This window comes from Amia ocellicauda, chromosome 7, assembly GCF_036373705.1.
Source record: "Amia ocellicauda isolate fAmiCal2 chromosome 7, fAmiCal2.hap1, whole genome shotgun sequence".
In the NCBI taxonomy this organism is placed as follows: Eukaryota; Metazoa; Chordata; class Actinopteri; order Amiiformes; family Amiidae; genus Amia; species Amia ocellicauda.
Genome location: NC_089856.1, coordinates 48,501,780 through 48,529,236, shown reverse-complemented (window position 1 = coordinate 48,529,236; position 27,457 = coordinate 48,501,780). Strand labels below are relative to the sequence as shown.

Sequence of the window (27,457 nt, the reverse complement as noted above, 5' to 3'; positions counted from 1 at the left end):
TCTCTCCCTGTCAGAGTGGACAGTCGATGTCTCACGGGGAGACGGGCATCATGGACATGGGACGGGGGACCGCGGAGACAGGCCAGGGCACCGCCCCCCCCACTGCAGATGCGCCACACGCACAGGACATGGGACATGGCGCTCACGCACACGCTACAGGCAAGACTGCCAGGTCGACCCTACAGCTCTGTGTCTGTCTCTACTTATGCCTCTCTCCCTCGCTGTCTGTCACTTTCTGTCTGTCTGTCTGTCTATGTGGTGAGTCTTTGCTGCTTATGTACCTGTGAAACAGCCCAGCTCCCACTGTATTGTTATCCTAACCTGACACGTCTGTGTGTGTGCTTGTGTGTTTATGTGTGTCCCCAGCAGAGGCAGACAGCGCATGTGCGTTGGACAATAAGCGATCCTTGACTGACGACCCCTCGGCCAATGAGAGTGCCCAGCTGCTCCCTCACCGTGAGACGCAGCCTGCCCCAGTAGGAGTGCCAGGTGACCAGTGTCCTGACCTCTGTATTGTGTCCTGCTCTCCGTGTGACTGTATTTGAATGTGTCCAGTCGATGTTTTTGTTCAGTTCTCTGCACTAAAATTACTACTAATAATAATAACAGGTGATTTACTGTTGTGTATGAACAGGCCCCGCCCTACCTCAGCCACAGACTCCGCCCAATGGGTGTGTCCCAGCAGAAACACCGCCTCCCCCGCTCAATGGACACCCCCACAATGGGAGTGTATCCAACGGGACCACACCCATCTGCTCCCCTCCCCCCAGCCGGGCCCCACACCCCGCGCAGTGCAATTGCCACGCCCACCCGGGCAGACGGCCGCGCCTCAGCTCCGCCCCAAGTGGCAAGAGCCAGCACAGCCTGAAGAGCACAGCGGCGCAGATCCAGCAGGCAGCTGGCGACGGTGAGTGGGTGGGTTTGACTGTGGAGTGAGAATGCAGTGGCTCTCAAAAGTATTCACCCCCTTGGACTTCTCCACATCTCATTGTGTTACATGACAGCAGAATGGATTTAATTACGAATACAAAACAGAAAATAATTGAATGCATAAGTAATCACCCATTCATTCAATATTTGGTAGAGGCACCTTTGTCAGCAATTACAGCCATGAGTCTATGTGGAAAAGTCTCTACCAGCTGTGCACATCTGGACACAGCACTTTTTGCCCATTCTTCATTGCAAAATTGTTCAATCTCCATCAAGTTGGATGGGAACCCTTGGAACTCTTTCCACATATTCTCAATTGGATTGAGGTCCGATTGACACTCCAGGACATTGACACTCCAGTGTGGCTTTGGCTGTATGTTTGGGGTCATTGTCCTGCTGGAAGATTAATCTTCTCCCAAGTCCCAGGTCTCTTGCAGACTTCAGTAGGTTTTCTTCCTGGATTTCTCTGTACTTTGCTGCATCCATTTTGCCCTCTATCTTTAAAAGGTTTCCAGGCCCTGATGCAGAGAAGCATCCCCATAGCATGATGCTGCCACCACCATGCTTCACGGTAGAGATGGTGTTCTCAGGATGATGTGCGGTGGTTAGGCTTGCGCCAAACGTAGCGCTTAGCATTGAGGCCAAAAAGCTCTATTTTGGTCTCATCAGACCATAGAATCTTCCTCCACTTGGTCTCGGAGTCTCCCACATGCCTTCTGGCAAACTCTAGCCCAGATCTGATGAGTGTTTTTTAATCTCCCATGAAGGCCATTCTTGTAAAGCCCCCGGGCTATTGCTGCAGTCTGCAGTAACTCCCAGCTCAGCCGTGGAAGACTGTAACTCCTTTACAGTTGCCATTGGCCTCTTGGTGGCCTCCCTGACTAGTGCCCTTCTCAGTGTTTGAGAACGGCCTGATCTAGGCAGATTCACAGTTGAGCCATGTTCTCTCCATGTCTTAATAATGGACTTTACTGTGCTCCGGGGCAAATTCAATGCCTCTGATTGGTGCTTTTGAAGAACCTTATTCTGGATTTGCTTTGAATGTTCCTTTGTCTTCAGGATGTAGTTTTTGTTAGGAATTGTACTGACCGACTGTGGGACCTCCCAGAGACATGTGTGTTTAACCTGAAATCATGTGACACACCTTCATTGCAAAGAGCTGGACTCCATTCAACTAATTACATGACTTCTAAAGACAATTGGTTTCACCACAGCTCAATCAGGTGTGTCAGAGCAAAGGGGGTGGTTACTTATGCATTCATTTATTTTCTGTTTTGTATTTATAATTAATTAAGGGAAAATTACAGATTATATTTTTCACTGTGACCTTATGAAACCTTACAGTTTCTGTGTTGATCAGTGGCAAAACCTCCTGAGTCAATCCATTCTGATTTCATGTTGTAACACAGTCTGGAGTGGGAATAGGTGTGGGAGTGGGTAGGTGGATGTGTGGAGTATGGATGGAAATGAAAGAGAGAGAGAGAGAGAGAGAGAGAGAGAGAGAGAGAGAGAGAGAGAGAAAGAGACTTGCTGACAATCCCCCAGTGTGTCATCTATCACTCTCTCTCACTCGCTCTCTCCATCTCTCACTCTCACAACTCTCTTAGTCACCCCTGCACTGCCCCCTCTCTCTCTCTCTTCCTCTCTCACTCCCTCCCTCCCTCTCTCTCTCTCCATTAACGAGCCCCAAATCTTAATTGCCGTAAAATTTAATAGAGCTCCATTACTGAGCTCCCTGGGAGACGGAGGCACTTCAGCCGCACAGCACTGCAGCCCCTCTGACACTTACTGCAGCACTGGGAGAGCAGGCAGGACTGGACCGGACCGGACTGTTACACAAAGCACAGTCCGGTCCAGAACCACACAGTACAGAACACAACACAACACAATCATAACAGAAATGTGCTTTGCTGGACTGTTCTATTCTCTGTTGTTCTGAGCTGTTGTGTAGTTTGTGCGTGTGTGTGTCTGAGAGGGAGAGTGTGTGTGAGAGAGAGTGCGTGTGTGTGAGTGTGTGTATGTCTGAGTGTATGTTAGTGTGAGTTTGTGTGTGTGTGTGAGTGTGTGTATGTCTGAGTGTATGTTAGTGTGAGTTTGTGTGTGTGTGTGAGTGTGTGTATGTCTGAGTGTATGTTAGTGTGAGTTTGTGTGTGTGTGTGAGTGTGTGTATGTCTGAGTGTATGTTAGTGTGAGTTTGTGTGTGTGTGAGTGTGTCAGTGTGAGTGTGTGTATGTCTGAGTGTATGTTAGTGTGAGTTTGTGTGTGTGTGTGTGTGAGAGTGTGTGTGTGAGTGTGTCAGTGTGAGTGTGTGTATGTCTGAGTGTATGTTAGTGTGAGTTTGTGTGTGTGTGTGTGTGAGAGTGTGTGTGTGAGTGTGTCAGTGTGAGTGTGTGTATGTCTTGATCTAACTGACTAACTCCTCTCTGTGTCTTGCTGTAATGCGATTGGCTGAGCTAAAACACTAACACAAACGTCTTTCTCTTTCTCCTCCCTCCTTCTCTTGCTTCTCCCCGTCCATCCTTCCCCCTCACTCCTCCCGTACCTTTCTCTCCTTCTCTCCCTCCTCTTCCCCAACTCCCACCCCTCTCTCAGACCTGTGTGCGTCGCTGCTGCTGGCCTGCCTGTGGTGCCGGCTGGCAGATTGCATCTTCCTGTCAGCGGAGGGCTGTGGCCTGTGCACCTCCGCCCTCTGCTCCTCACTCTGCTCTTCCTTCTCCTCGCTGTCCCCCCTCTGTTGCTGCTGCAGCTGCACCGGCGGCTCCCCCTCCCTGCTGGAGGAAGGCATGCTGGAGGTGGGCCAGTGCTGCTGGGGGGGGGGTGGCTGCCTGGACACGCACTGCTGCGGGGGGCTGCACTGGGACTGCTCCCTGTGGGACGCCTGCCTGCAGACCACCGAGTGCCTGGAGCTCGGCATGGAGGTGTCCCAGCTGCTGTTCCACTGAGCCCCCTCTGCACCGGTTTAGAACATCCCCCCCGGCGTCCAGCTGCCGACCCTCACAGGAGGTCAAAGTACAGAGCAACACAATCCTCCAACGTAACACAACACAGCACAGCCAGCACAATACAGCACACCATCCAAACACAACACAGCCCCAGACAGCCCTGAACAACGCAACCCCAACCCAGAATGAAGCAGCACAACGCCAGACCCCACACAGCTCCAGATGCTCAACAGCCAGTAATGAGAATAGAATATTCTCTCTCAATTATCCAGTCAGGGAGAGTAGAGTCTAGCCCCCTCGTTTACCAATCAGACAGGTTGAACAGTGGCAGTCCATCAGTTTAATGAGCAACTGTGTAGATGTCTGGGTCTGATGGCACAGGGTGGCAGTGAGAGCAGGGGTCTCTGTCAGTCCCTGTCTTCTGTCCCTCCGTGGTGTTTGAGCTTCTCTGTCCATCCCTGTCCTCTGTCCCTTGTGGTGTCTGAGCATCTCTGTCCATCCCTGTCCTCTGTCCCTTGTGGTGTCTGAGCGTCTCTGTCCATCCCTGTCCTCTGTCCCTTGTGGTGTCTGAGCGTCTCTGTCCATCCCTGTCCTCTGTCCCTTGTGGTGTCTGAGCGTCTCTGTCCATCCCTGTCCTCTGTCCCTTGTGGTGTCTGAGCGTCTCTCTGTCTGTCCCTGTCCTCTGTCCCCGCGGTGCTGACTGTCTCTGTCCCCCTGCAGACCGCTGTGTGCACTGCGTCCTGGCCTGCCTGTTCTGTGAGCTGCCCTCTCTGTGCTCCGCGCTGCTGCTCTGCCTGGCCTGTGGGCGGGGCTGCGGGGGCGGGGGCTGCTGTGGGGGCGGGGCCTCTGGGGGCGGGGGCGGTGAGGACGTCTGCTCCACCGGGGTGGATTGTGGGATACTGGAGGACTGCTGCCAGTCGTCGGACTGCCTGGAGATCTGCTTCGAGTGCTGCTCCATCTGCTTCCCTGCCTAAACTACACAACACACACACTCAGCACACACACGCACACAACACACTACACACACACTCACAAACACAACACACCCACTCACACAACACACTACACACACACTCACACAAACATACACTCAACACACACATACTCACACAACACACTCTCATAACACACCCACTCACACAACACACTCTCACACAAACATACACTCAACACGCACACTGTGCTGTGCTGTTGTGAGTCAGTGATGAGATCAGTGTGGTCCCGGTGGAGAGAGTGTTGACCCCCTGGTGTTACAGACAGGCTGGACAGTGTTTCAATCCTGAGAGATTTGTTATTTTTGAAATAACTTGTACATATATATCTTCAGCACTTCGGTAATTAAAATGAGATGAAATAAAATAATGAAACCCATCAGACTGTGTTCCGTCTTCAGTCCCTCACCTTCTATTCAGTCTTTAGACTTTCCCTCTTTCTCTCCCTCCCTCTCCCTGTCTGCCTCTCTACCTCTCCCTTCCTCCTCCTCCTTCCCTCTCCCTTGTTCTCCCCATCTCTGTCCCTCCCGATTACTCTCTCTCTCTCTCTCTCTCTCTCTCTCTCTCTCTCTCTCTCTCCCCCTCCCTTCCGCTCTCTCACTGTGTTTTGATAGCAACTTTATCTGGTTGGTCCCAGCCCTACCACACCTGGCAGTCCCCGGGTGCAGGGGGAGGTGTGGGTGTGTGTGTGTGGTTGTTGTGGCGCTGAGGGGAGGATGGGGGGTAATAGAGTGTTTTGTGCTTTTTGTGTTTTTTTCTTTCAAATTCAAAACCAGCTGTATTGGCGACACCGGTGTGGCCCAAGCGTTGAGTCACACAGTGAGGAGAACAGGAGAAACACAATTACACAATAAATGTAAGACGTTAAACGGCTCTAGAGATTTTACAGTTACAGTTATTGTACATGTGTGTCCACATATTCACCCGGCTGGTGCGCTGTGTCGGTGTTGGTGGTGAGGAGACGTGGTTGTGTAGTTCTCTGGCACTGTGGCAGGCTGTGCTGTACTCTGTGCCTACCAGTCCCCTCTGAGACGCTCTCTCTCTCTTTGCGTGTCTTTCGCTCATTCTGTCCATCAGGACTCGCTGGACCAGATCAATAAGAGCACTGACTAATAATGATGCAAACACAAAGAAGTGTGTGTGAGTGAGTGTATGTGTGTGTGTGTTTTTATTCTCCCTGTCCTTTTACAGTTTCCGACCCCCCTGTTGTTCCCTGGCCAATGTGCGTCAGTGGGGTGGGGGGGCACTGGGTGGACTGTGGCGCTGCCTGCTGTGTTTAATCTCTCTGACCTGTGCCTCGGACCCGGCCTTGGCACACACACTCATACACACACACACTTCAAAGCTACCTGCTGTACAGTGAAACACTACAGGACGTGACCCAAGCGACTGACACAGAGAGAGTGAGAGGAAGAGTGAGGGAGAAGGACAGGAAGGGGGAGAGTGGAAGAGCGGACGTCACCACACAGCATCTGGATGAAGAACAGAGCGAGAGAGAGAGAGAGAGAGAAACATCTTGAAAAAATAAAAAACACCAAAAAATTTGGAATCCCCCAGCAGTAATAAAAAAATAAAGAACAAAAAAAGGAAAGAAAAGAAAATACAAGTTTATAAAAATAAAACAAGGACCAGGAAGGGCAGAGCTCTGCAGGGCCCTGTCACGGGTCACTGGAGCAACAGCACAGCACAGCCTGCTGACACACTCACCCACTAACACTCACACACAGAAACACTCGCACACACACACACTCACTCACTGACACTGTCACCCACTGACACTCACACACAGAAACACTCACCCACTGACACTGACACAGTGACACTCGCACACGGACACTCTCTCACTGACACTGACATACACAGACACAGTCTGACACATTAACACACTCACACACGGACACACTCACTCACAAAAGTGACAGGCAGGTCTGCATATAATGATTGATCCCAGTATAATTTTATTTCAACAGAGAGAGAGAAAGAGAGGGGGGAGAATGGGATAGAGGAAGGGAGCAAGAAAGAATAGGGAGAGTAAGAGGGAGAGAGGACAGAGGACAGAGAGAGGGAGAGGGAGAGAGGACAGAGGACAGAGAGAGGGAGAGGGAGAGAGGCTGCCAGACAGGAAGGCCCTGTTTACCATCACAGCTGAGGTGCTGCGCCAGTGTCAACAGACAGGAACGGAAGTCGGCCCCCGTGTGCCGCTGTGTGCCACCCCCCCCCTGTGTGAAGCCTGGTGTTGACAGACAGACGGACAGACCTTCCCCTCCCTCCCGGAGGCACCGTGTTTGTCAGTGTCCCAGTGACCTCTGACCCCAGTGCGGCTGGCTTCAAAGGCCCCGAGAGCAGCAGGGCAGGAAGCAGCTTGCGGGGGGGCTCTCCAGGCCACAGGGTGGGGGGGTGCAAGGGGGTGCACAGAGCAGGAACTCAGCAGCACTGCGCCTTCAGAACCACTCTGAACCCTCTCCGAGTGCAACTCCCCAGCTCTCACGCAGACTGGGGACATTACTGAGAGTCTCTATAAAAACAGTGCAGATACTGGACTCTACTACACTATACTACACTGTACCACACTGAGGATATTAATAAAATTCAATCAACAGACAGACAGGCAGAGAGAGAGAGAGAGGTGCACACACACAAGCACACAGACGCACAGACACACACACACACAGACAGCGAGAGGCACATACACACACACAAACAGAGATGCACACACAGGCACACAGACACACACACACAAAGACAGAGAGACAGGCACATACACGCACACACACACAAACACAGTCACACCTCTATGAAAGTGAAAAACAGTCCAAGGAGGTGGAGAGGTGACTTAAGCCAAAATCAACAGCAGCACCCGAAGGAGTCCCTGTCCCAACCCCCCTGCACACCCCCGCCACCGGAACAATAAAAACACCCACAAACACTGCGGAGTGAAAGAGGGAGAGAAAATAGAATTCAACTGATTGATAACCCTGACCCCCACGGCCAGCCACCCGCCCACGCCCTCATTAACCCACAGCCGGGTTAAAACAACTCACAATGACAACACAATGCACAGGCAACACCAAGAGTGTGCGCGAGTGTGTTAGTGTAGGTGTACCTTATGCACTGGACTGGACTGCTGCAGTCACTGACTGGACTGGACTGGACTGCTGCACAGTCACTGACTGGACTGGGCTGGGCTGGACTGGGCTGGGCTGGACTGGTGCAGAGTCACTGACTGGACTGCACTGGACTGGGCTGCTGAAGAGTCACTGACTGGGCTGGACTGGGCTGGGATGGGCTGGGCTGCTGCAGAGTCACCGACTGGACTGGACTGGACTGGGCTGGGATGGGCTGGGCTGCTGAAGAGTCACTGACTGGGCTGGCCTGGACTGGGCTGGGATGGACTGGACTGGACTTGGCTGCTGCAGAGTCACCGACTGGACTGGACTGGACTGCTGCAGTCACTGACTGGACTGGACTGGACTGGAGTGGGCTGGGCTGCCCTGGCTGCTAAGAGGTGACAGCAGATCTGCAGCAGCACAGAGACAGTCCAGTGACCACAAGAGCAACAGTAGACCTCTGTGATGGGGGGCCATTAGCATGTCTCTACAGCAATTAGAGATCGGGGGGGGGGGCACTAGGTAGTGCTTTGACAGTACCACTGTCGTGCGCTCTTGGCCTGCAGCTGGTCTCTGGTCCCAGCAGACTGACTCCAGGTGAATGTGGAACAAGGCTGCCACCTACCGTTGGATATGGAAACAGCAGCTAGAAAAACTGACAAACGACACCAGACACTTGCTCTCCTTTTATTCTTTCTTTATTTCATCTTTATTTTATTTTTTTATATATATATTTTTCTTTAATTAAAAATGTCTTTTAAAAAACAAACAAACAAGGGAAAAATCCCACAAAGACACGGACAGGAGGGACAGACGGACACAGTGCAGCGACTCGGGCCGCCGGATACAACATGCACAGTGACAGTGAGGAGCAACACACCTGTTCAGTAATAGTTAAGAGAAGAAGGTTATTGGGGGGGGGGGGGCGACGACACACGGATCAAATCAATTCCCTTTTGAAGTGCGGTCTCATGCTGGGGGGCTGTATTTGGTGGCGGGTCTGTCGCTGTGTAGAGCTTGTGACAGGAGAAAGACGTCTATCTCTCACAGTTAAGAGGAGGAGGAGGAGGAGGAAGGACAGTCAGGGGAGCAAGAGTCCGGTGGGAGGAGGGACTGAATTCCAACGTCAAGAATAATCATGAAAAAAAAATAATCATAAAATACACAAACAGGGAAAACAAGCTGTGCCACCCCCATCAAAACAGGAGCTGAGCGGGGTACGACAGCGAGCATGATGGGAAACCAGGGACAACCCCCGACAGGACAGTATGAGAGCAAAACACCTCATCACACGCAGAAGAGTGAGGAGCCGGACACACTTATAACAGTCTGGCCACGCAAGAGTACAGATCTATATACATATACACACACCAGAAACCTCTCCGAACTGCAGAAATCGCATTAACGTCAGTCCTATCTGTGCCCCCCATTATCCCGCCCCTCCTTCACAGCTGTCGGTCGTTTGTAACAGCAGCAGCACGGCGGTGGGGGGGCAGGGACCCAATATAACAGAATCACACATTACCCCCCGCCCTCTCGGTCTGTCAACAACGGTGTGCGGCTACTGCTCATGTTGTACAGGGCGGCACAAAGGTCATGACCCCACAGAGATGTTGACTGCAAACAACTGTTGCGAGCTGCCGACCCCTGGCCCCCCCCCCACGCACTGGCTATGCCTGGGCCCCTCGTGTCTCCCTCAGCCAATCACAGCCCTTTCTGGACGTTGCTCATAATATATTTACTGATATAACGAATGTATATACGGATAATGATTAAATTAAAAATCCCTTTTTGCGCCACCCTTTACACAACTGGCGGAGCGTTCAGACTTTTCATAACACACGTACTCTTAGAGAATTAGTTATTTCAGCACATCTGGGCAAAAGACATGCATGACACAGCGCAGACATACACAGTGCACACACAGAGACACGTGTGACACGACCCACACGCATGACACTGTGCACACAGGTCCGGGTGGCACACACTCTGGAGCCCCAGTTCTCGTTGGGAATCTGTCTGCAGCCATCTGAGATGCAGCTCTTTACTTTGCTTTTGCACAAACAATGCTTTTAAAAAACATTAAGAGGACTGGTTTAAACAATACTAAAATAAAATAATTATACAAAGATCTTTAAAACTAACATTTTAAAAGTAAAGAATAATGATATAAACCCCCCCCAACCTTCACCCTCAGACTCTCGCTCACTGGACAGTCAAGTAAACTGACATATCAGTAGATCTGAGTGCGAGTCGGTGTCTCAGTGTGTCAGTCCGTCAGGCAAAGACACACACACACACACACACACACACACACACACACACGTCCCCATGTCCACTGACGTGCTCCTCCGATCACACCCCCCACGTCTCTGTCTGTCTTTCCAGAGCTGAAACCCAACAGAGTCCCTGGAGGCAAAACGCCGCCTGCGGGCTGCCCTGGTCCGACACTCTCTCACCACGTAGCACAGCGAAGAAACGCACCACACACACACACACACACAACAGAACACAACGAGGACAAAAGAAGTAAAAATGTAAAATCCGGTCTGACTTTGATCTATCTAAACTTATACATATCTTTATATAAATGTATATATATATATATATATATATATATATATATATATATATATATATTCTTCTAGCTCATGTTCTGCGTCTCTCTCTCTCCGTCACAAGTCCTCCTCCATGCTGAAGCTGCTCCTCCGGCTGCTGGTCTTCGAGGCCCCGGGGGAGACGGAGGACAGCAGCGGGTCGGCGCCCCCCACAGGAGACAGGCCGCCGTCCTCATCCATCAGAATGTCCCCCAGCCCCACGTCCGCCATGAGCCGGGTGTCGAAGGTCGCGGCGCTGGAGTCGTCCAGCTCGGCGAAGCTCAGGCCGCCCAGGTCCAGTGGGCTGCTCACGGCCATGCGGCCCGGAGAGGCGGAGTGCGGCGGGGACAGGAAGGGGGGCGAGGGGCCCTGCTGGCCGGAGAGGGAGGCCCCGCATTGGGAGAGCAGGCCGGCGGGCTCCAGTGCCGAGGAGGGTCCGGCAGGGGGCAGCACGCCCGGGGGGAGGTCGGTGCTCAGGGGGGCCGAGGAGGGCGGCGTGGACAGGCCGTGGAGACGGGCCTGCATCTCCAGCTCCTGCAGGGACAGACACACACAGGGACAAACACAGGGAGAGAGAGAGAGAGAGAGAGAGAGAGAGATCAGCGCACTCCCTCTATCTCGCCCCCTCCGTCCGGCTCCGCCCCTCTCCCGCAGCCCCCCGCGCCCTCCCCCTCTCTCTGACCTGCACTCGGAGCTGCAGGCTGCGGTTGGCCAACTCCAGCTTCTTCTGCCGGCTTTCCACCTCCTTGGCCCTCTGCTGCTCCTTCTGCAGCTTGCGGATGTAGTCGACTGAGGCCTTGAGGATGGTGCCTTTGTTCCAGCGCATCTCCCTGTCAGGACAGGAGGGGCGGTCAGACATAAACCACGCCAATCACAGGATCACACGCAGCACGACCAAGGACAGACGCACACCGGCTCAAAGACGCACACACACTCACACAGACACACACTGACACACGGACTCACGGGTCGCTGGACTTGGGGATGAGAGTGCCCAACTCTTTGATCCTGTCGTTAATGTTGAACCTCCTGCGCCTCTCAACTGCAGACAGACAGATTATATTGTATTATACTACACTGTATGAGAGATGAACAGAGAGAGAGAGAGAGAGAGAGACGTGGGGGTGTACTTACTGAGGTTGTGGTTGTCTTTCTTCTGTCTCTCTTTAATAAATGCTTTTGCCTCAGCATCTACAACGCAAAACGCTAACAATAATAATAATAACAACAAAATAAATAACAATAACAGAAATAAAACAATACATTAAGAACAATATTATAATAAAAGTAACTATCTAGAACTGTATCTGAGCATGCTCCGTCTGCAGGTGATGGTATTTGAGTGGCAGGTTGTGCGTCAGTGATCGTGCGCCTCACCAGAGGTGCTGCTGTGTGTTTCAGGTTCGGAGTCGAGAGCATCAGGAACAGGGAGTCAAATTAAGCAGCGGATCAGCTGTAGTGTAATAGGAGGCGTGGCATGATCTTAAGTGCCAGTTATTATAATTATTATTGATCCCAGAGTACCAGAGCGGTTTTTACATCATAACCCCTTAACGAGATGCACAAGCCCAATCAGGAAAAGAAAGTGATGTAGAAGGCGACTAGGTCTCCCTGTCCACCAAGAAATGTAAAGAAGGGGCACTTGATTGGACCGCTGTAAATCCTAACTGCTGATTGGCTGTCGGATGTTCTGTAGCATGAGCAATGGGATTGTCACCGTTGATGTCACTGTGATCTTAGGGGGTTTCTAAATCAGTCTGGTGAAGCACAGCGTCTGGTCTGTGTAGCGCTAGAGCTGAAGGAGGCTCAGTGTTGATCAGACTAATAACATACCAATAAACACTAAAACAGTAAAATATATGATCATAACCATGCATTACATTCCAGACAGAATCACATGAAGCTAGGAGCCACAGCGTTAAACACCACGCCGCACAACTGGGACACAGAGAGGGAGGGAGCGAGGACAAACGGGAGGGAGAAGGGATGGAGGAGCACAGGAAGAATTATGGAAACAAGGGAGTGGGACTTAGTCATGCCAATAAAGCTTTACAGAGTTGAATGAGCAGGGAGGGGGAGAAGGAGGAGGAGCCATACCCGTCATCTCTCTCTTGATGTTGGGCAGGTCAGCCGGGCAGGAGTTGCTGGCGGTGATGGAGGGCGTGGCCCCGTCTGTGCCACCGTACACGTCCAGCAGGTTCCCCGACACTGGAAGCTGCAGAGGGAACAATCACAGCCTTCAGGAGAGACACGTGACCCCACGACGCCCTATCATCAGCCTGTAAGATCAACGAGTAGCCCCGCCCACTCCCACACTGTACTGCACTGCTCCCCCTTCCAATCAACGTCTGCCCCAGCCAGACTCACTCCTTCACAACCGGACACATTAAAAAGCCTTGATGTCAGTGCCACACCTCCTCACAGCCCCCAACACACGCACCCTGGTTGTTTACATCACACTGGAATGCGGGGCCAGATGCTACAACGAACCCCCCCAAAAATAACTACAAACACGGCAGTCCGAGACGCTGTGCCAAATAACCACTCGACTGGAAACAAACAGGCTGCACATCCAACACAGCCCACCTGCACACCAAATACAACACACTCCACACACACACACACCGGCCTGCACACCAAATACAACACACTCCACACACACACACACCGGCCTGCACACCAAATACAATACACTCCATACACTCCACCTGCACACCAATAAAACACAATCCACAAAACACTGGCCTGCACACCAAATACAACACCCTCCACACTCTCCGTCCTGCGCCGGGAGCATTTCCCTCTGACACCGACCCCTCTGGCCTGGTCAGTCCATCATCCACAACTCACTCACACACACTCACACTCTCTCTCTCTCTCTCATACACATATGCACACACACAAAAAGGAGAAGGAGGGAAAAACTGATTGTTTTTAGAGAAGTGAAAACCATGAAGCAGTGCTGTGTCTGTGGGCAGGTCCCTGCGCTCAGAGGAGAGACTGAATCAGGAGGGCGCGCGTGTGTGTGTGTGTGTGTGTGTGGGGGTTATGTGTGTTACCTGAACCCCTGCAGCGAGGCTGGCTCGTGTTATACTGTCATACAGTACAATTGTGTATGGTTTGTGCGTTAGCCTAAACTCATACACACACACACACGACACTTCCTCCACCCCCCCTCCCTCTGCATGACAATACGGCACAGACAGACTGCTCCTCTCAGTCCTGTACACGGTCACTGTCCAGCGGCGCAAAGAACAGGCTGGACGCTGTGGATTCCCACAGCCCCTGCGTTGCCTCCGCAGAGCCAAGCGTTACCTGAACCGGCTTCCTCTTCCCATCATGGTCCTGCAGCACAACCCAGATCCTCATCCTCCCCAGAGCAGGCAGCCCTTCCGCAACACGCGCTCTCTCTGGCTCTATTTCTCACGCTGCCTTTTCTCTCTCTCTCTCTCTCCATATCTTTCTCTCCCTCCTTTGCTGCCTCTCGGTCTCAAACACAGAACTGCACACCCTCTCTCTCTGTCTCTCTCTCACAAACAGCCGTTGGCAGTTGAATTGGGAAACTGCTGCTATGTCCTGTTGTCTCAACGAGGAACCCTGCCAGCTTCCTATCTCGGCACACACACGGCAGCCTTGTCCTCCTCCCCTCCATCGCCCTCCCTCTATCTATCTCCCTCCTCCTTCCCTCCCCTTGCCTGACAGCCCCACCCCAGAGAGCCGGCCGGCTGCTGTCGCTTGTGTGGCAAAAGTTGAAGTTTGTCTCCACTTCAGCTCGGCAGCTTCCCCTCAGCACTGCGCAGCACTGAGCCCGTGTGTGTGCGTGTCTGTGCCAGAAGGTTTTATCTGAGGTGTAAAATACCCAGAATGCCCAAAGACCTGGTGTCACATAGAGGTTGGACCGAGGTCGCCCGGGCCGAGACCTGTGTCAATAGTGGTGTGTTTGTATCACCATCACTGCTGCTGTTGCTCACCGTGTTGGGCAGCTGCAGCCCCGAGTCGATGAAGGACAGGATGTCTTCGCTGAAACTCGATTCCAGGCTGATGATGTCATCGATGACATCATCAATCTGGGGACAGACAGATATGGAAGGGAAGGATTAGTAGGGTTAGTCCACATTCTCTCTCCATGTCTTCATCTCTCTCTCCACCCCTCTCCCTCTCTATCGATCGCCTCTCTCGTGGAGCTCGGCGCTCAGTGTTGCATTTGGCATAACGGTGAGACACGGTGCCTGTGGCGCTGAGGAGGGGGGAGGAGAAGGAAACGCACAACTCACTCACGTACGGAAGAGCGAGCGTGTGCGTTACTTCGGTTGTGCCGTACCTCTTTCTCAGACCGGGGCCCCAGGTTGAGCAGGGCCATGGGGCTGTTGGGCGCGCTGTTGGGCGCGGCGCTGTGCTCTGGGGCCGAGCCAGACTGGGGCGACGGGGACACGCCCAGGGCCTGACTGGCCACCTTGCTGCCCAGAGTGGTGGACAGGTACTGCTTGACCTGCTGCCTCTGGGCCTGCTGGATGTGGTACTTGGTGGGGTTTTCCAGGTGGGTCTGCACCTAAGGGGCAGGGGGGGGGGGGAAGAGAGAGAGAGAGAGATACAAAATCAGAAACAGAAACAACGCACTCACACACACACACAAATCACAAACCACCACTACCAACCCCCGGCAAACTTCCACAAACACCAAAACCCATCACTATGCACACATTTAACCTCGGACATTTGTCTTCATTTTACTCCAGTATTTCCCTCCCTTCCTCCTCCTGCTCCTCACCTTGAGCACCTCCACGGGCACCTGTGCCGGGGGCGGCCGGGCAGCGGAGGGGCCGGAGACACTGATGGCGGGGGAGGCATCAGGGGGCCGGGGCAGGGCAGAGCTGGCCTGCTGCTGCTGCTGGGCCTCCCTGCGCTCCTGCTCCCGGGCCTGCTCCCTCATCAGCTGCTGCCGGAGCAGCACACGGGACGTCATGGCGGGGGAGGAAGTGGAGGGGACCGTCAGGGAAAGGGAGGAGGAGGGGCTGGGAGAGAGAAAGAATGTTAGTACGTGCATTCTTAGAACACTCGTCATCGGAACGTGTGCGCGAGAAGCGGCCCGGGGCACCTGAGGGCGACGGGCTGGCTCTTGAGCTCGTAGAAGGAGTCTGAGGGCAGGATGTCCTCGAGGTCGATGTCGGCCACGATCCCCGACTCCGGCAGCAGGGACTCCAGGCTGAGGGCAGCAAGGACAGGAAGAGAACATGTTAATGGGGTCATCTGGTGTTTGCAGGTCCATATCGGTGGTTTACTCCTGCACAGGAGGAGCAGCGCAGGGAGGCTGAGCGCAGGAGGCCTGGACAGAGGCGGGGAACATCTCCCACAACATGGGACTGAAGGGAGTGCTGCTCTACTGTGTCTCAGCCCGTGACAGCCCGGGCTCACGTCCCGGCCCGTGGAAATAATAAATAGATCAATAATAATAATAATAATAATAATAATAATAATAATCATCATCATGTTCAGCGAAGCATATGGCCAACACTTGGAGAAATACTGGTGATGGGGGTGTGCGGGGGGGACAGGAGGCGTGTCCTCACAACACACCGCCCCATCTCCGTCCGTCTGCCCTCCTCTCTGTGCTGCGCTCGCACTGTCTCCCTCTCATCTCTCTCCTTCTCTGAAACCTCTTCCCAAAAGAAGAAGTGGAAAGAGCCCTAGAGCTGCAGCAGGAGAACAAGCTGTGGGGCTGGAGTGACTGAGTCTGGCAGGGGAGGAGAGACGGCCCTGAGAGAGCGACCACGTGTGCTCTGCTGTTCAAAACCCTCTGCACCGTCAACTCCTGGTCCTCTGAGCGGCACAGTATCAGCCCTGATGAACAGAAGACAACAGGAGCTGCCTATCTGCAGGAAACTCCTTATCTGAGAGTTGCCAACACAGCAACTACACAAGATGTATTTTTAATCGCAACCTCATCCCGACTGCGATTTCTCACTTTAATAAAGGAAGTGAGCGGGGGTGAGCTGAATACACTGCAGTGCAAACAGGACAACACAACAGTGCTATAACAATAAACCAACATCAACAATAAACCACTACTTAGCATTATCATAATAAACGTCATGAACTGCATTGTTTATTGACTCGTAGGTGTATAAACCGACAACTGTCTAAATTATTATATTATACAACTAACTATATAAATAAATAGACAAACCCCAGTATCTACAGCAGCAGCAGCCATGAGGAATCGGCCACAGACCAGCCATCTGCAGCCGAGCGGGACGCGCTGACAGCGGACAGCAGCGCCTGTCAGAGCCGGACACCCATCACAGTGACCACAGTGTGCGTTTATCACGGAGCCGCACTGTACCGCACTGTACTGCACTGTACCGCACTGTACTGCACTGTACCGCACATCACTCCGCACTGTACTGCACTGTACCGCACTGTACTGCACTGTACCGCACTGTACCGCACAGTACCGCACATCACACCGCACTGTACTGCACTGTACCGCACATCACACCGCACTGTACTGCACTGTACCGCACTGTACTGCACTGTACCGCACTGTACCGCACATCACACCGCACTGTACTGCACTGTACCGCACTGCACCGCACATCACACCGCACTGTACTGCACTGTACCGCACATCACACCGCACTGTACCGCACTGTACTGCACTGTACCGCACATCACACCGCACTGTACTGCACTGTACTGCACATCACACCGCACTGTACTGCACTGTACTGCAGCTCCAGATGTAAACAAACGACACGGGAGACGAGAGAGAGGCTGCCGAGCCGAGCCGAGCCGAGCCGAACAGCCGAGGCCACTGAAGACACTAACCATCATAAATACAGGCGTATAAATCACGCGTGGAGACTGAAGTCCTGTCACCGCCGGCCAGGCAGCGGGCGGACAGGCGGATATCAGCGCCCCGGCCTGCGCTGGCCTCACACGGGCTGCATTTCCGCGTTCAGACGCGGCGGCCCCGGCGAGCCCTCTGGAGAAGGAAGCGCCGCTCCGCCGGCCTCCCGACTCACCCACTACATACGAGCCATCAACCCGAGCAAACGCGCCGCAGACCGGCAGCTGATCAGTAAACAGCCGCGCTGCACGGAGCCCTGTCCCCCTGCCCCCCTGCCCCCACGCACACGAAACACAACACACGCAAAGGCTTGCCGTTTCACACGGGTCCACTGGGGCTGAAGACACGCATCTCTGGAGGCGGGGAGGCGGCGATAATCCCGGAGGACCGGCCGAGGAAGCGGCGTCGGAGAGCGGAGTGGCGCACAAGCAGCTCGACCGGCCAGCGGCGGCTAAAAATAGAGACGCGACGCCGGCGCGCTTCCCACGGCCGCCGCCAGGGGGAGGACGAGCCCCGCTGTGCTGACCGTGGCGCCCCGGCGCTGCTGCCACACTGGGCGGGGGGCACTTCTCCACACCGGCCTGTGCGCACCGAGGCTCGGAGTGCGCTGTACTCACGTTTCTGACGCACAGCGGCTGCACTGCCGCGCTATAGAAGCGCTGCGCCGCCCTCACACACTGACCTGCACAGCTGCTGACGGGGCAATCTGTCCACTCCTGTGACTCGTCACAAAGATATCCGAAAAAACGGAACTGAAATTGCTGAAACAGCGGCCACAGTGACTGGCAGTTTATTAAGTGACTGACTGACACACTGAGGTTTCGCAGGAGAAGGTGAGGCCAAGCCCAAGTTGTGTCCTGCCAACAGATGCTGAGAGAAAGAGAGCAAAAGAGAGAAAGAAAGGGTACGAACCAGTCTCTCGCTCAGAACAATGAAAACTCACACAGGGACAGGAACACCTCCTCAGAGCGAGCGGGGACCACGTATAGCTCCAGCAACGCAGCGTACGGGTCCCTGCCGGGCCGAGGGGCACACTGGACCACACAGCTGTTGACAGCCAGTGACAACTGACAAATACTTCATCTGAAGCCCACATGATGCTCCTGAAGGGTCACAGCGCACAGTGTGATTTAAACACACGGTGAGCCGTGTGAGAGACAGTCAGTTATTATTAATATTCATTCTGTGCGTGTGCCTTTTTAGGGAAAGGGTCACTGGCTGTGCGCCGGCATACAGATGTTGGACACTTACTGGGCCAGTGTCCTGCAGATGGACACAGCTGCTCCCCAAAGCCCAGATATGCTGCAGGGAGTTCAGGCCACAGACGCCTTCTACCCCAGATCCACACGGCAGTGATCGGGCCGTGTAAACTCGTCATGTCTGTAAAGCGTGTAGAGAATCTCAGTCAGAATCCGAGGGTTGAATTTGAATGCGAGATCCCCCGAAATACAGTGAAGCAATGGGAAGATGCCCACGAATACAGGAAGACAGGAGCTGCATATATATATATATGTGTGTGTGTTTGTGCGTGTTTATAGAGCCTATATACACCGATCTGCCATAACATTATGACCTGACAGGTGAAGTGAATAACACCGATAATCTCGTTATCATGGCACCTGTCAGTGGGTGGGATATATTAGGCAGCAAGTGAACATTTTGTCCTCAAAGTTGATGTGTTAGAAGCAGGAAAAATGGGCAGCGTAAGGATCTGAGCGACTTTGACAAGGGCCAGATTGTGATGCTAGACGACTGGGTCAGAGCATCTCCAAAACTGCAGCTCTTGTGGGGTGTTCCCGGTCTGCAGTGGTCAGTACCTATCAAAAGTGTCCAAGGAAAGAAAAGCGGTGAACCGGCGACAGGGTCATGGGCGGCCAAGGCTCATTGATGCACGTGGGGAGCGAAGGCTGTCCCGTGAGGTCCGATACATCAGACGAGCTACTGTAGCTCAAATTGCTGAAAAAGTGAATGCTGGTTCTGATAGAAAGGTGTCAGAACACACGGTGCGTCGCAGTTTGTTGCGTATGGGGCTGCGTAGCCGCAGACCAGTCAGGGTGCCCATGCTGACCCCTGCCCACTGCCGAAAGCGCCTACAATGGGCACGTGTGCATCAGAACTGGACCACGGAGCAATGGAAGAAGGTGGCCTGGTCTGATGAATCACGAGTTCAAGGAGTTGACTTGGCCTCCAAATTCCCCAGATCTCAATCCAATCGAGCATCTGTGGGATGTGCTGGACAAACAAGTCCGATCCATGGAGGCCCCACCTCGCAACTTACAGGACTGAAAGGATCTGCTGCTAACGTCTTGGTGCCAGATACCACAGCACACCTTCAGAGGTCTAGTGGAGTCCATGCCTCCACGGGTCAGGGCTGTTTTGGGACCTACACAATATCAGGCAGGTGGTCATAATGTTATGGCTGATCGGTGTATATATTCAACAAGGGGCCCTGAACACTGACAGGCTGTAAATCTTTACGCAACACAACACAGAGCACGAAACTGAGTCACCACTAACACTTCTACATTTACACATTTATTTGTTCATTAATTCTTCAAAAGTTACATTGCTTCCAACCAAGTATCTGCTCCCTGTTCTCTCTCTCTGTCTTTCTTTCTTTCAAACCCACAAACAGCGAGTCAGTGTCTGTGAGGATGCCCCCCCCAGCCCCCCCCAGCCCCCCCCAGCCTGTCTCTCACGCACATTCTGTCTGAAAAACACACATAAAGCACACAAACAACTTGACAGAAACCAGATTTACAGAGCTCTGTGTGCGGCCTGAGGGGAGAGGGGGATTGCTGAGAGCATTGGTATTTTTATAGAGGAAGTTAGAAAGAGAGAGAGAGAGAGAAAGAGAGAGAGAAACAGGCAAAGGCCAGGGGGGAGGGGGGGGGAAGCAGAGAGGCTATCGAGGGAAAGATGGGAGAGAGATGAAGGGAGAGATGGAAATTGAATTGAAAGGCAAATGAAAGAGAGGGGAAGGGAATTAATTAATTAATGGATGGATGAATTCCAAAATGGTGGTGAAAAAGGGGGAAAAAGCAAAGAAACAAGTTTAGAAAAAGTGTGAAGATGGAGAAAAGGTAAGACAAGAGGAAAAATAAAGAAAGCAGAAGACAGGAATGCAGGGGGGTGTTTTTGTGTTTTTTAGGAATGGAATGGAAAATAAAACGAAACTCATCCCCTATTTCTGGGAAAAGGAGGCGAGGAGAGGAGGCGGAGAGGAGGAGCTGCTGTTCTCAGCAAGAACTGAGAGCCTGAGGTTGGGGTGGAGACAGACAAAAATCAGAAAAACAAGAGAGAGAGAGAGAGAGAGAGAGAGAGAGAGAGAGAGACAAACTGGGACTGTGCTGTGAGATTGTGCTGAGTCATTTCCTCAGACTCAAGGTCCACAGACTGAGATAGGAAACAGTGCAGAGGGAAAGAGAGAGGAGGAGGGGGGTAAGTGTAGTGTAGTGTAGTGCAGTATAGTGTAGTGCAGTGTAGTGTAGTGCAGTATAGTGTAGTGCAGTGTAGTGCAGTGCTGGATAGTGTAGTGTAGTGCAGTGCAGTGTAGTGCTGGATAGTGTAGTGTAGTGCAGTGCAGTGTAGTGCTGGATAGTGTAGTGCAGTGCAGTGTAGTGCAGTGCAGTGTAGTGCTGGATAGTGTAGTGTAGTGCAGTGTAGTGCAGTGCAGTGTAGTGCAGTGCAGTGTAGTGCTGGATAGTGTAGTGTAGTGTAGTGTAGTGTAGTGCTGGATAGTGTAGTGTAGTGCAGTGCAGTGTAGTGCTGGATAGTGTAGTGTAGTGCAGTGTAGTGCAGTGCAGTGTAGTGCAGTGCAGTGTAGTGCTGGATAGTGTAGTGTAGTGTAGTGTAGTGTAGTGCTGGATAGTGTAGTGTAGTGCAGTGCAGTGTAGTGCTGGATAGTGTAGTGTAGTGCAGTGTAGTGCAGTGCAGTGTAGTGCAGTGTAGTGTAGTGCTGGATAGTGCAGTGTAGTGCAGTGCAGTGTAGTGCAGTGCAGTGTAGTGCTGGATAGTGTAGTGTAGTGCAGTGTAGTGCAGTGCAGTGTAGTGCAGTGCAGTGTAGTGCAGTGCAGTGTAGCGTAGTGTAGTGTAGTGCAGTGCTGGATAGTGCAGTGTAGTGCAGTGCAGTGTAGTGTAGTGTAGAGCAGTGTAGTGTAGTGCTGGATAGTGTAGTGTAGTGCAGTGCAGTGCTGGATAGTGCAGTGCAGTGTAGTGTAGTGCAGTGCAGTGCAGTGCTGGATAGTGCAGTGTAGTGTAGTGTAGTGTAGTGTAGTGTAGTGTAGTGCAGTGCTGGATAGTGCAGTGTAGTGCAGTGCAGTGTAGTGTAGTGTAGAGCAGTGTAGTGTAGTGCTGGATAGTGTAGTGTAGTGCAGTGCAGTGCTGGATAGTGCAGTGCAGTGTAGTGTAGTGTAGTGCAGTGCAGTGCTGGATAGTGCAGTGTAGTGTAGTGTAGTGCAGTGCAGTGCTGGATAGTGCAGTGTAGTGTAGTGTAGTGCAGTGCTGGATAGTGCAGTGTAGTGTAGTGTAGTGCAGTAAAGTGCAGTGCAGTGTAGTGTAGTGTAGTGTAGTGTAGTGCAGTGCCGTGCTGGATAGTGTAGTGTAGTATAGTGTAGTGTAGTGCAGTGTAGTGTAGTGTAGTGCAGTGTAGTGTAGTGTAGTGTAGTGCTGGATAGTGTAGTGTAGTATAGTGTAGTGTAGTATAGTGTAGTGCAGTGCAGTGCTGGATAGTGCAGTGTAGTGTAGTGTAGTGTAGTGCAGTGTAGTGTAGTGTAGTGCTGGATAGTGTAGTGTAGTGTAGTGTAGTGTAGTGCTGGATAGTGTAGTGTAGTATAGTGCAGTGCTGGATAGTGCAGTGTAGTGTAGTGTAGTGCAGTGTAGTGCAGTACAGTGCAGTGCAGTGCAGTGTAGTGTAGTGTAGTGCTGGATAGTGCAGTGTAGTGCAGTGTAGTGTAGTGTAGTGTAGTGCAGTGCAGTGCAGTGCTGGATAGTGCAGTGTAGTGTAGTGTAGTGTAGTGTAGTGCAGTGTAGTGTAGTGCAGTGTAGTGTAGTGCTGGATAGTGCAGTGTAGTGTAGTGTAGTGCTGGATAGTGTAGTGTAGTATAGTGTATTGTAGTGTAGTATAGTGCAGTGTAGTGTAGTATAGTGCAGTGTAGTGTAGTGCTGGATAGTGTAGTGTAGTGTAGTGCAGTGCAGTGCAGTGCAGTGCAGTGTAGTGTAGTGCTGGATAGTGTAGTGTAGTGCAGTGCAGTGCTGGATAGTGTAGTGTAGTGCAGTGCAGTGCTGGATAGTGCAGTGTAGTGTAGTGTAGTGTAGTGTAGTGCAGTGCAGTGCTGGATAGTGCAGTGTAGTGTAGTGTAGTGTAGTGCAGTGCAGTGCTGGATAGTGCAGTGTAGTGTAGTGCAGTGCTGGATAGTGCAGTGTAGTGTAGTGTAGTGTAGTGCAGTGTAGTGCAGTACAGTGCAGTGCAGTGTAGTGTAGTGCTGGATAGTGCAGTGTAGTGCAGTGTAGTGTAGTGTAGTGCAGTGCAGTGCTGGATAGTGCAGTGTAGTGTAGTGCAGTGTAGTGTAGTGTAGTATAGTGTAGTGTAGTGTAGTGCAGTGCAGTGCAGTGCAGTGCTGGATAGTGCAGTGTAGTGCAGTGTAGTGTAGTGTAGTGCAGTGTAGTGTAGTGTAGTGTAGTGTAGTGTAGTGCAGTGCAGTGCTGGATAGTGCAGTGTAGTGCAGTGTAGTGCAGTGAAGTGCAGTGAAGTGCAGTGTAGTGTAGTGCAGTGCAGTGCTGGATAGTGCAGTGTAGTGTAGTGTAGTGTAGTGCAGTGTAGTGTAGTGTAGTGCAGTGCAGTGTAGTGCAGTGCAGTGCAGTGCTGTGTAGTGTAGTGTAGTGTAGTGCAGTGCAGTGCAGTGTAGTGTAGTGAAGTGCAGTGCAGTGTAGTGCAGTGCTGGATAGTGCAGTGTAGTGTAGTGTAGTGCAGTGCAGTGCAGTGTAGTGTAGTATAGTGCAGTGTAGTGCAGTGTAAATGGCACAGTCAGGGGTGCTGTGCTGTGACTCTTGGGAGAATGGCTCTCCTCTCACTGACCTTCCCACAGACAGCACCCCTGCCCCCCGGCGCTAATTTGCACAGCCCAGTTTGTGTGTGTGCGTGTTGTTTGGTGCTCAGACTCTCGGCGCAGACAGAACCGCGCTCAGCTCGCATGTTTACACTCACTCCCTCCCTCACCTGTCACTTAGTCAAGCTCTCAGTCTGTCCGCTTGCTTAATTAGGTATGTATTTATTCATTTATTTGTTCATTTATTTCAATTTTTTAATTAAGTGTCCTTGCCATAACCTGTGTTCGTGGTGTCTTGCGTGTCCTGCTGCCTCCCAGCCCCCCCATGTCTCTCACTCTGCCTCTCCGGGTCAAAGCTCAGACTCATAGTGCAGTGTGTGCTGCGCTGTTTTTACTGTGTGTGCAGTGTGTGCTGTGCTGTTTTTACTGTGTGTTCAGTGTGTGCCGCGCTGTTTTTACTGTGTGTGCAGTGTGTGCTGCGCTGTTTTAGCGGTGTGTGCAGTGTGTGCTGCGCTGTTTTAGCGGTGTGTGCAGTGTGTGCTGCGCTGTTTTAGCGGTGTGTGCAGTGTGTGCTGCGCTGTTTTTACTGTGTGTGCAGTGTGTGCTGCGCTGTTTTTACTGTGTGTTCAGTGTGTGCTGCGCTGTTTTTACTGTGTGTGCAGTGCGTGCTGTGCTGTTTTAGCGGGGTGTGCAGTGTGTGCTGCGCTGTTTTTACCGTGTGTGCTGCGCTGTTTTTACTGTGTGTGCAGTGTGTGCTGCGCTGTTTTTACTGTGTGTTCAGTGTGTGCTGCGCTGTTTTTACTGTGTGTTCAGTGTGTGCTGCGCTGTTTCTACTGTGTGTTCAGTGTGTGCTGCGCTGTTTTTACTGTGTGTTCAGTGCGTGCTGCGCTGTTTTTACTGTGTGTGCAGTGCGTGCTGCGCTGTTTTTACTGTGTGTGCAGTGCGTGCTGCGCTGTTTTTACTGTGTGTGCAGTGCGTGCTGCGCTGTTTTTACTGTGTGTGCAGTGTGTGCAGTGCGTGCTGCGCTGTTTTTACTGTGTGTGCAGTGTGTGCAGTGCGTGCTGTGCTGTTTTTACTGTGTGTGCAGTGCGTGCTGCGCTGTACTGAAGTGCTCTCTGTGCAGTATGTGCTGTGTTGTAATGTTCTGTGGTGTTGTGGTGTGCTGTAGTGTTGTGCAGTAGTGCAGTGCTGTAGTGTTGTGGTGTGCTGTGCTGTAGTGTGCTGTGGTATGTTGTGCTGTGAGAGAGAGAGCACAGTTTTGAAACTGACACGTGCTATCTGGAGGCCTGTGCTGAGATCTTAACTGAGTGGCCTGTGGGAACTTTCCACGGATGAGATGATGTCACCTCCTGCTCTGAGCATGACCAGACAAACCCCAGCACTCTCTCTCTACTCTCCTCCGCTCTTCTTCACAGTCCCTTTGTTTCTCTGTGTCCATGTTTCCTTCTCTCTCTCAACATTGATCTTGTCTCACAAAGTGACAGAATTAAAACCAGATTTAAACCCCTGTTCCCCGCAGGACTAGAGCTGTGTGGCCCTGACTCTAGACCCCTAACAGCCGGACCGACCTCTGACCCGTTGCCCCTGCAGCCTGCTCTGCCCCTGAACTCACCCCGAGAAACATCTTACAAAAATAAGCTGTAGCAATTAACAATTATTTAAATTAACAACTAACAGTCCAGAGTCCTTATTAATCACAATGTACAATGAATTGTGAGGTCAACAGAAACATCTCTCACACTACACCAGCCTATGAACACTGCGACTCTAATGTCTATTTTATAACATGTTACTTAATATAGAGGATTGCAAAAGGAATCGTGAGAGCCATAAAGATGCGTCTGTCAAGCTCTTCAATGGACAGAAGAAACCAAATCAAACGAGATACAGAAAAGATAAGAGGTTACTGGAGGGCATTACCACCAGATTTCTTATATAGCTCTATATTTCTGTCTATCCTCGGGGTTTATGTGAAATGTGTCTGTCTATACAGCGGATTTCTTATGAAACAGTTCTGTATAAGCACAGCATGTCATATATGCGTGTCTGTGTCATCACAGCATTGTTTGTCTGTATATCCGTGGCATTTCTTCTATACACGGATTTCATTATTTCTGTGCTGTACCGGTGACACTGGGACTCCAAGACAAGTGTTTCCCAGGTTGCATAAACTTGCATCATATTAAACCCCCCTCTCTGCTGTACTAAACGTCTTCAGGACATGTATGGACACACAGCTCCGTCAGTGTCTGTAACCACGAATTCAAAACAAATTATAATTAAAAAAAACAAGTGGGACTTGAGCCACCCCTACAGCACGCAAATTAATACACCAATCAACCAGTCAATAACAACTTTAAACTCCCTTCATGAATCACATTATACTTCACAGAAAACTAAACTTCATTTTGAATGAGTATTATGACGATGATGATGATGTACCTGATCAGGCTGACGTCAGAGCTGGCGTCCAGAATGACGTACACGGCCTGGGGCTGCTGGTGGGGCGGTACCGGGCGGCCCGGTTCGGGTGAGGGCGGGACGAGCAGGACGGCCTGGGCGCTGTGCTGCGGGTCCGGGGCGGACATGTCTCCTCCGCCCGGCAGGATGTTCACTTGCGCGCAGCCAGGGGCCCCAGACCCACAAGCACAGCAACTCCGGCGCAACTGGGTCTTGCCAAGCTCGGCAAATCCAACCCAATCCCAACACAGCGTGAGCTGAGGCGCGTCCTGCACAGCACTGAACTGCGCGGGTGTCCGCTAAAGCGCCTCCGTAAATGAGTCACAGGCAGCCGGCAGGAGGGCAGCAGTTTCACCGTCTCTCCCCTCGGCCGCCGGGTCCCAGTGACGCTGCCGCGCTCAGCGCCGCTCCGGAGTCACGCTGGATTTAAGCTGTGAAACCAGGGGAACTCCGTGGTGACGTAACCAGACACGGGCGATCGGCTGAGGCGTGACGGACAGGCAGCCGGGCCAATGGCAGAGCCGGCATCCCCGGGGCTCTCGGTTTACCCATCCAATCGGGGCGCGTTGGCGCAGGACGGTCTGCACGGCGTTGTGCAATGATCAACATGATCTGTGTTCAGATGTGTTCAAACGAAAATGCCGCTCAATATACTCTAACAATGTGTAAACTACAAGAATATGGTCATTATTAGTAGTAATAAAGTTTTGAGCAACTTCCACAGTTTTCACTAACACAGTGTTAACCCACATTACAGGGGTAATGGGGGGTAAAAAGGCTTCACATCACTGTGTGCATTGAAACAATACGAGAGGACTGGGGAGGCCTGCAGCTGTATTCTACCCACAAATACAAATGTGTCATAGTTTCCATAATCACATTATTATAAATAAATAAAATAAATACATAAAATAAGCCTTCATAGTAACACAGCAGTTCTGTTGTTTCTGGAAAGGTCTCCTTCCTGCTCGTTGCCGGCGCCCTCTGGCGGCAGTGTGGTGAAGTGCCAGAGAACTGCACATCTGGATGGATCAGCAGGAGAGCAGTGATGCCGCTGCACACTAGGATGATGATCATTATTACTATCCATCCATCCATCCATCTTGGAAACCACTTATCCTGGTGAGGGTCGCGGGGAAGCCGGAGCTGATCCCAGCAGGCATAGGGCGCAAGGCAGGAATACACCCAGGACGGGATGCCAGTCCATCGCTGGGCAACACACACACACACACACACACACACACACACATACCTACAGGGCAATTTAGACTGACCAATCAACCTAACCTGCATGTCTTTGGACGGTGGGAGGAAACCGGAGTGATCATTATTAATACATTTAAAAATTGAAGACTTCCTCTACAACACACCCACATCTAAAACGTATTTCTCCGCTGTAACCACTAATTCACCAATTTAGTATTTTGTAACTTCCAGGCTCAACAAACAAAAACATTTCAGTTGCAGCAGCAATTATGAATCACGTTTTCACAATGTCGAATAGGAAATAAAAATACTGGTCATATTAGCTGCAG

At 51.9% G+C, this 27,457-nt stretch overlaps 2 protein-coding genes across 7 annotated transcripts; one reads left to right on the top strand and one right to left on the bottom strand.

The window, feature by feature from the left end:
- The first annotated feature begins 205 nt into the window (after window positions 1–205).
- LOC136753989 (myoD family inhibitor) lies at window positions 206–5,243 on the top strand. The gene is made up of 4 exons (XM_066710366.1): window positions 206–227; window positions 367–489; window positions 635–907; window positions 4,593–5,243. Exons 1-4 carry the CDS (start codon window positions 206–208, stop codon window positions 4,844–4,846), a joined length of 672 nt encoding a protein of 223 aa, XP_066566463.1. The 3' UTR covers window positions 4,847–5,243.
- Window positions 5,244–8,653: 3,410 nt separating this feature from the next.
- Window positions 8,654–26,347, bottom strand: LOC136753760 (transcription factor E3). Of its 6 annotated transcripts, XM_066710116.1 has the most exons (11): window positions 25,905–25,999; window positions 18,667–18,795; window positions 15,664–15,771; window positions 15,337–15,580; window positions 14,890–15,117; window positions 14,540–14,635; window positions 12,666–12,783; window positions 11,703–11,774; window positions 11,535–11,610; window positions 11,251–11,398; window positions 8,654–11,102 (listed from the first exon to the last, which is right to left on the bottom strand). In XM_066710116.1, the coding sequence occupies exons 4-11, from the start codon at window positions 15,529–15,531 to the stop codon at window positions 10,647–10,649; spliced, it is 1,389 nt and encodes a 462-aa protein (XP_066566213.1). In that variant the 5' UTR covers window positions 15,532–15,580; window positions 15,664–15,771; window positions 18,667–18,795; window positions 25,905–25,999; the 3' UTR covers window positions 8,654–10,646. The 6 variants fall into 6 exon arrangements, with proteins under 6 accessions (XP_066566213.1, XP_066566211.1, XP_066566212.1 ...); XM_066710114.1 differs by lacking the exon at window positions 18,667–18,795 and having other exon boundaries at window positions 25,905–26,347; XM_066710115.1 differs by lacking the exon at window positions 18,667–18,795 and having other exon boundaries at window positions 11,703–11,759; window positions 25,905–26,347.
- Window positions 26,348–27,457: the final 1,110 nt, after the last annotated feature.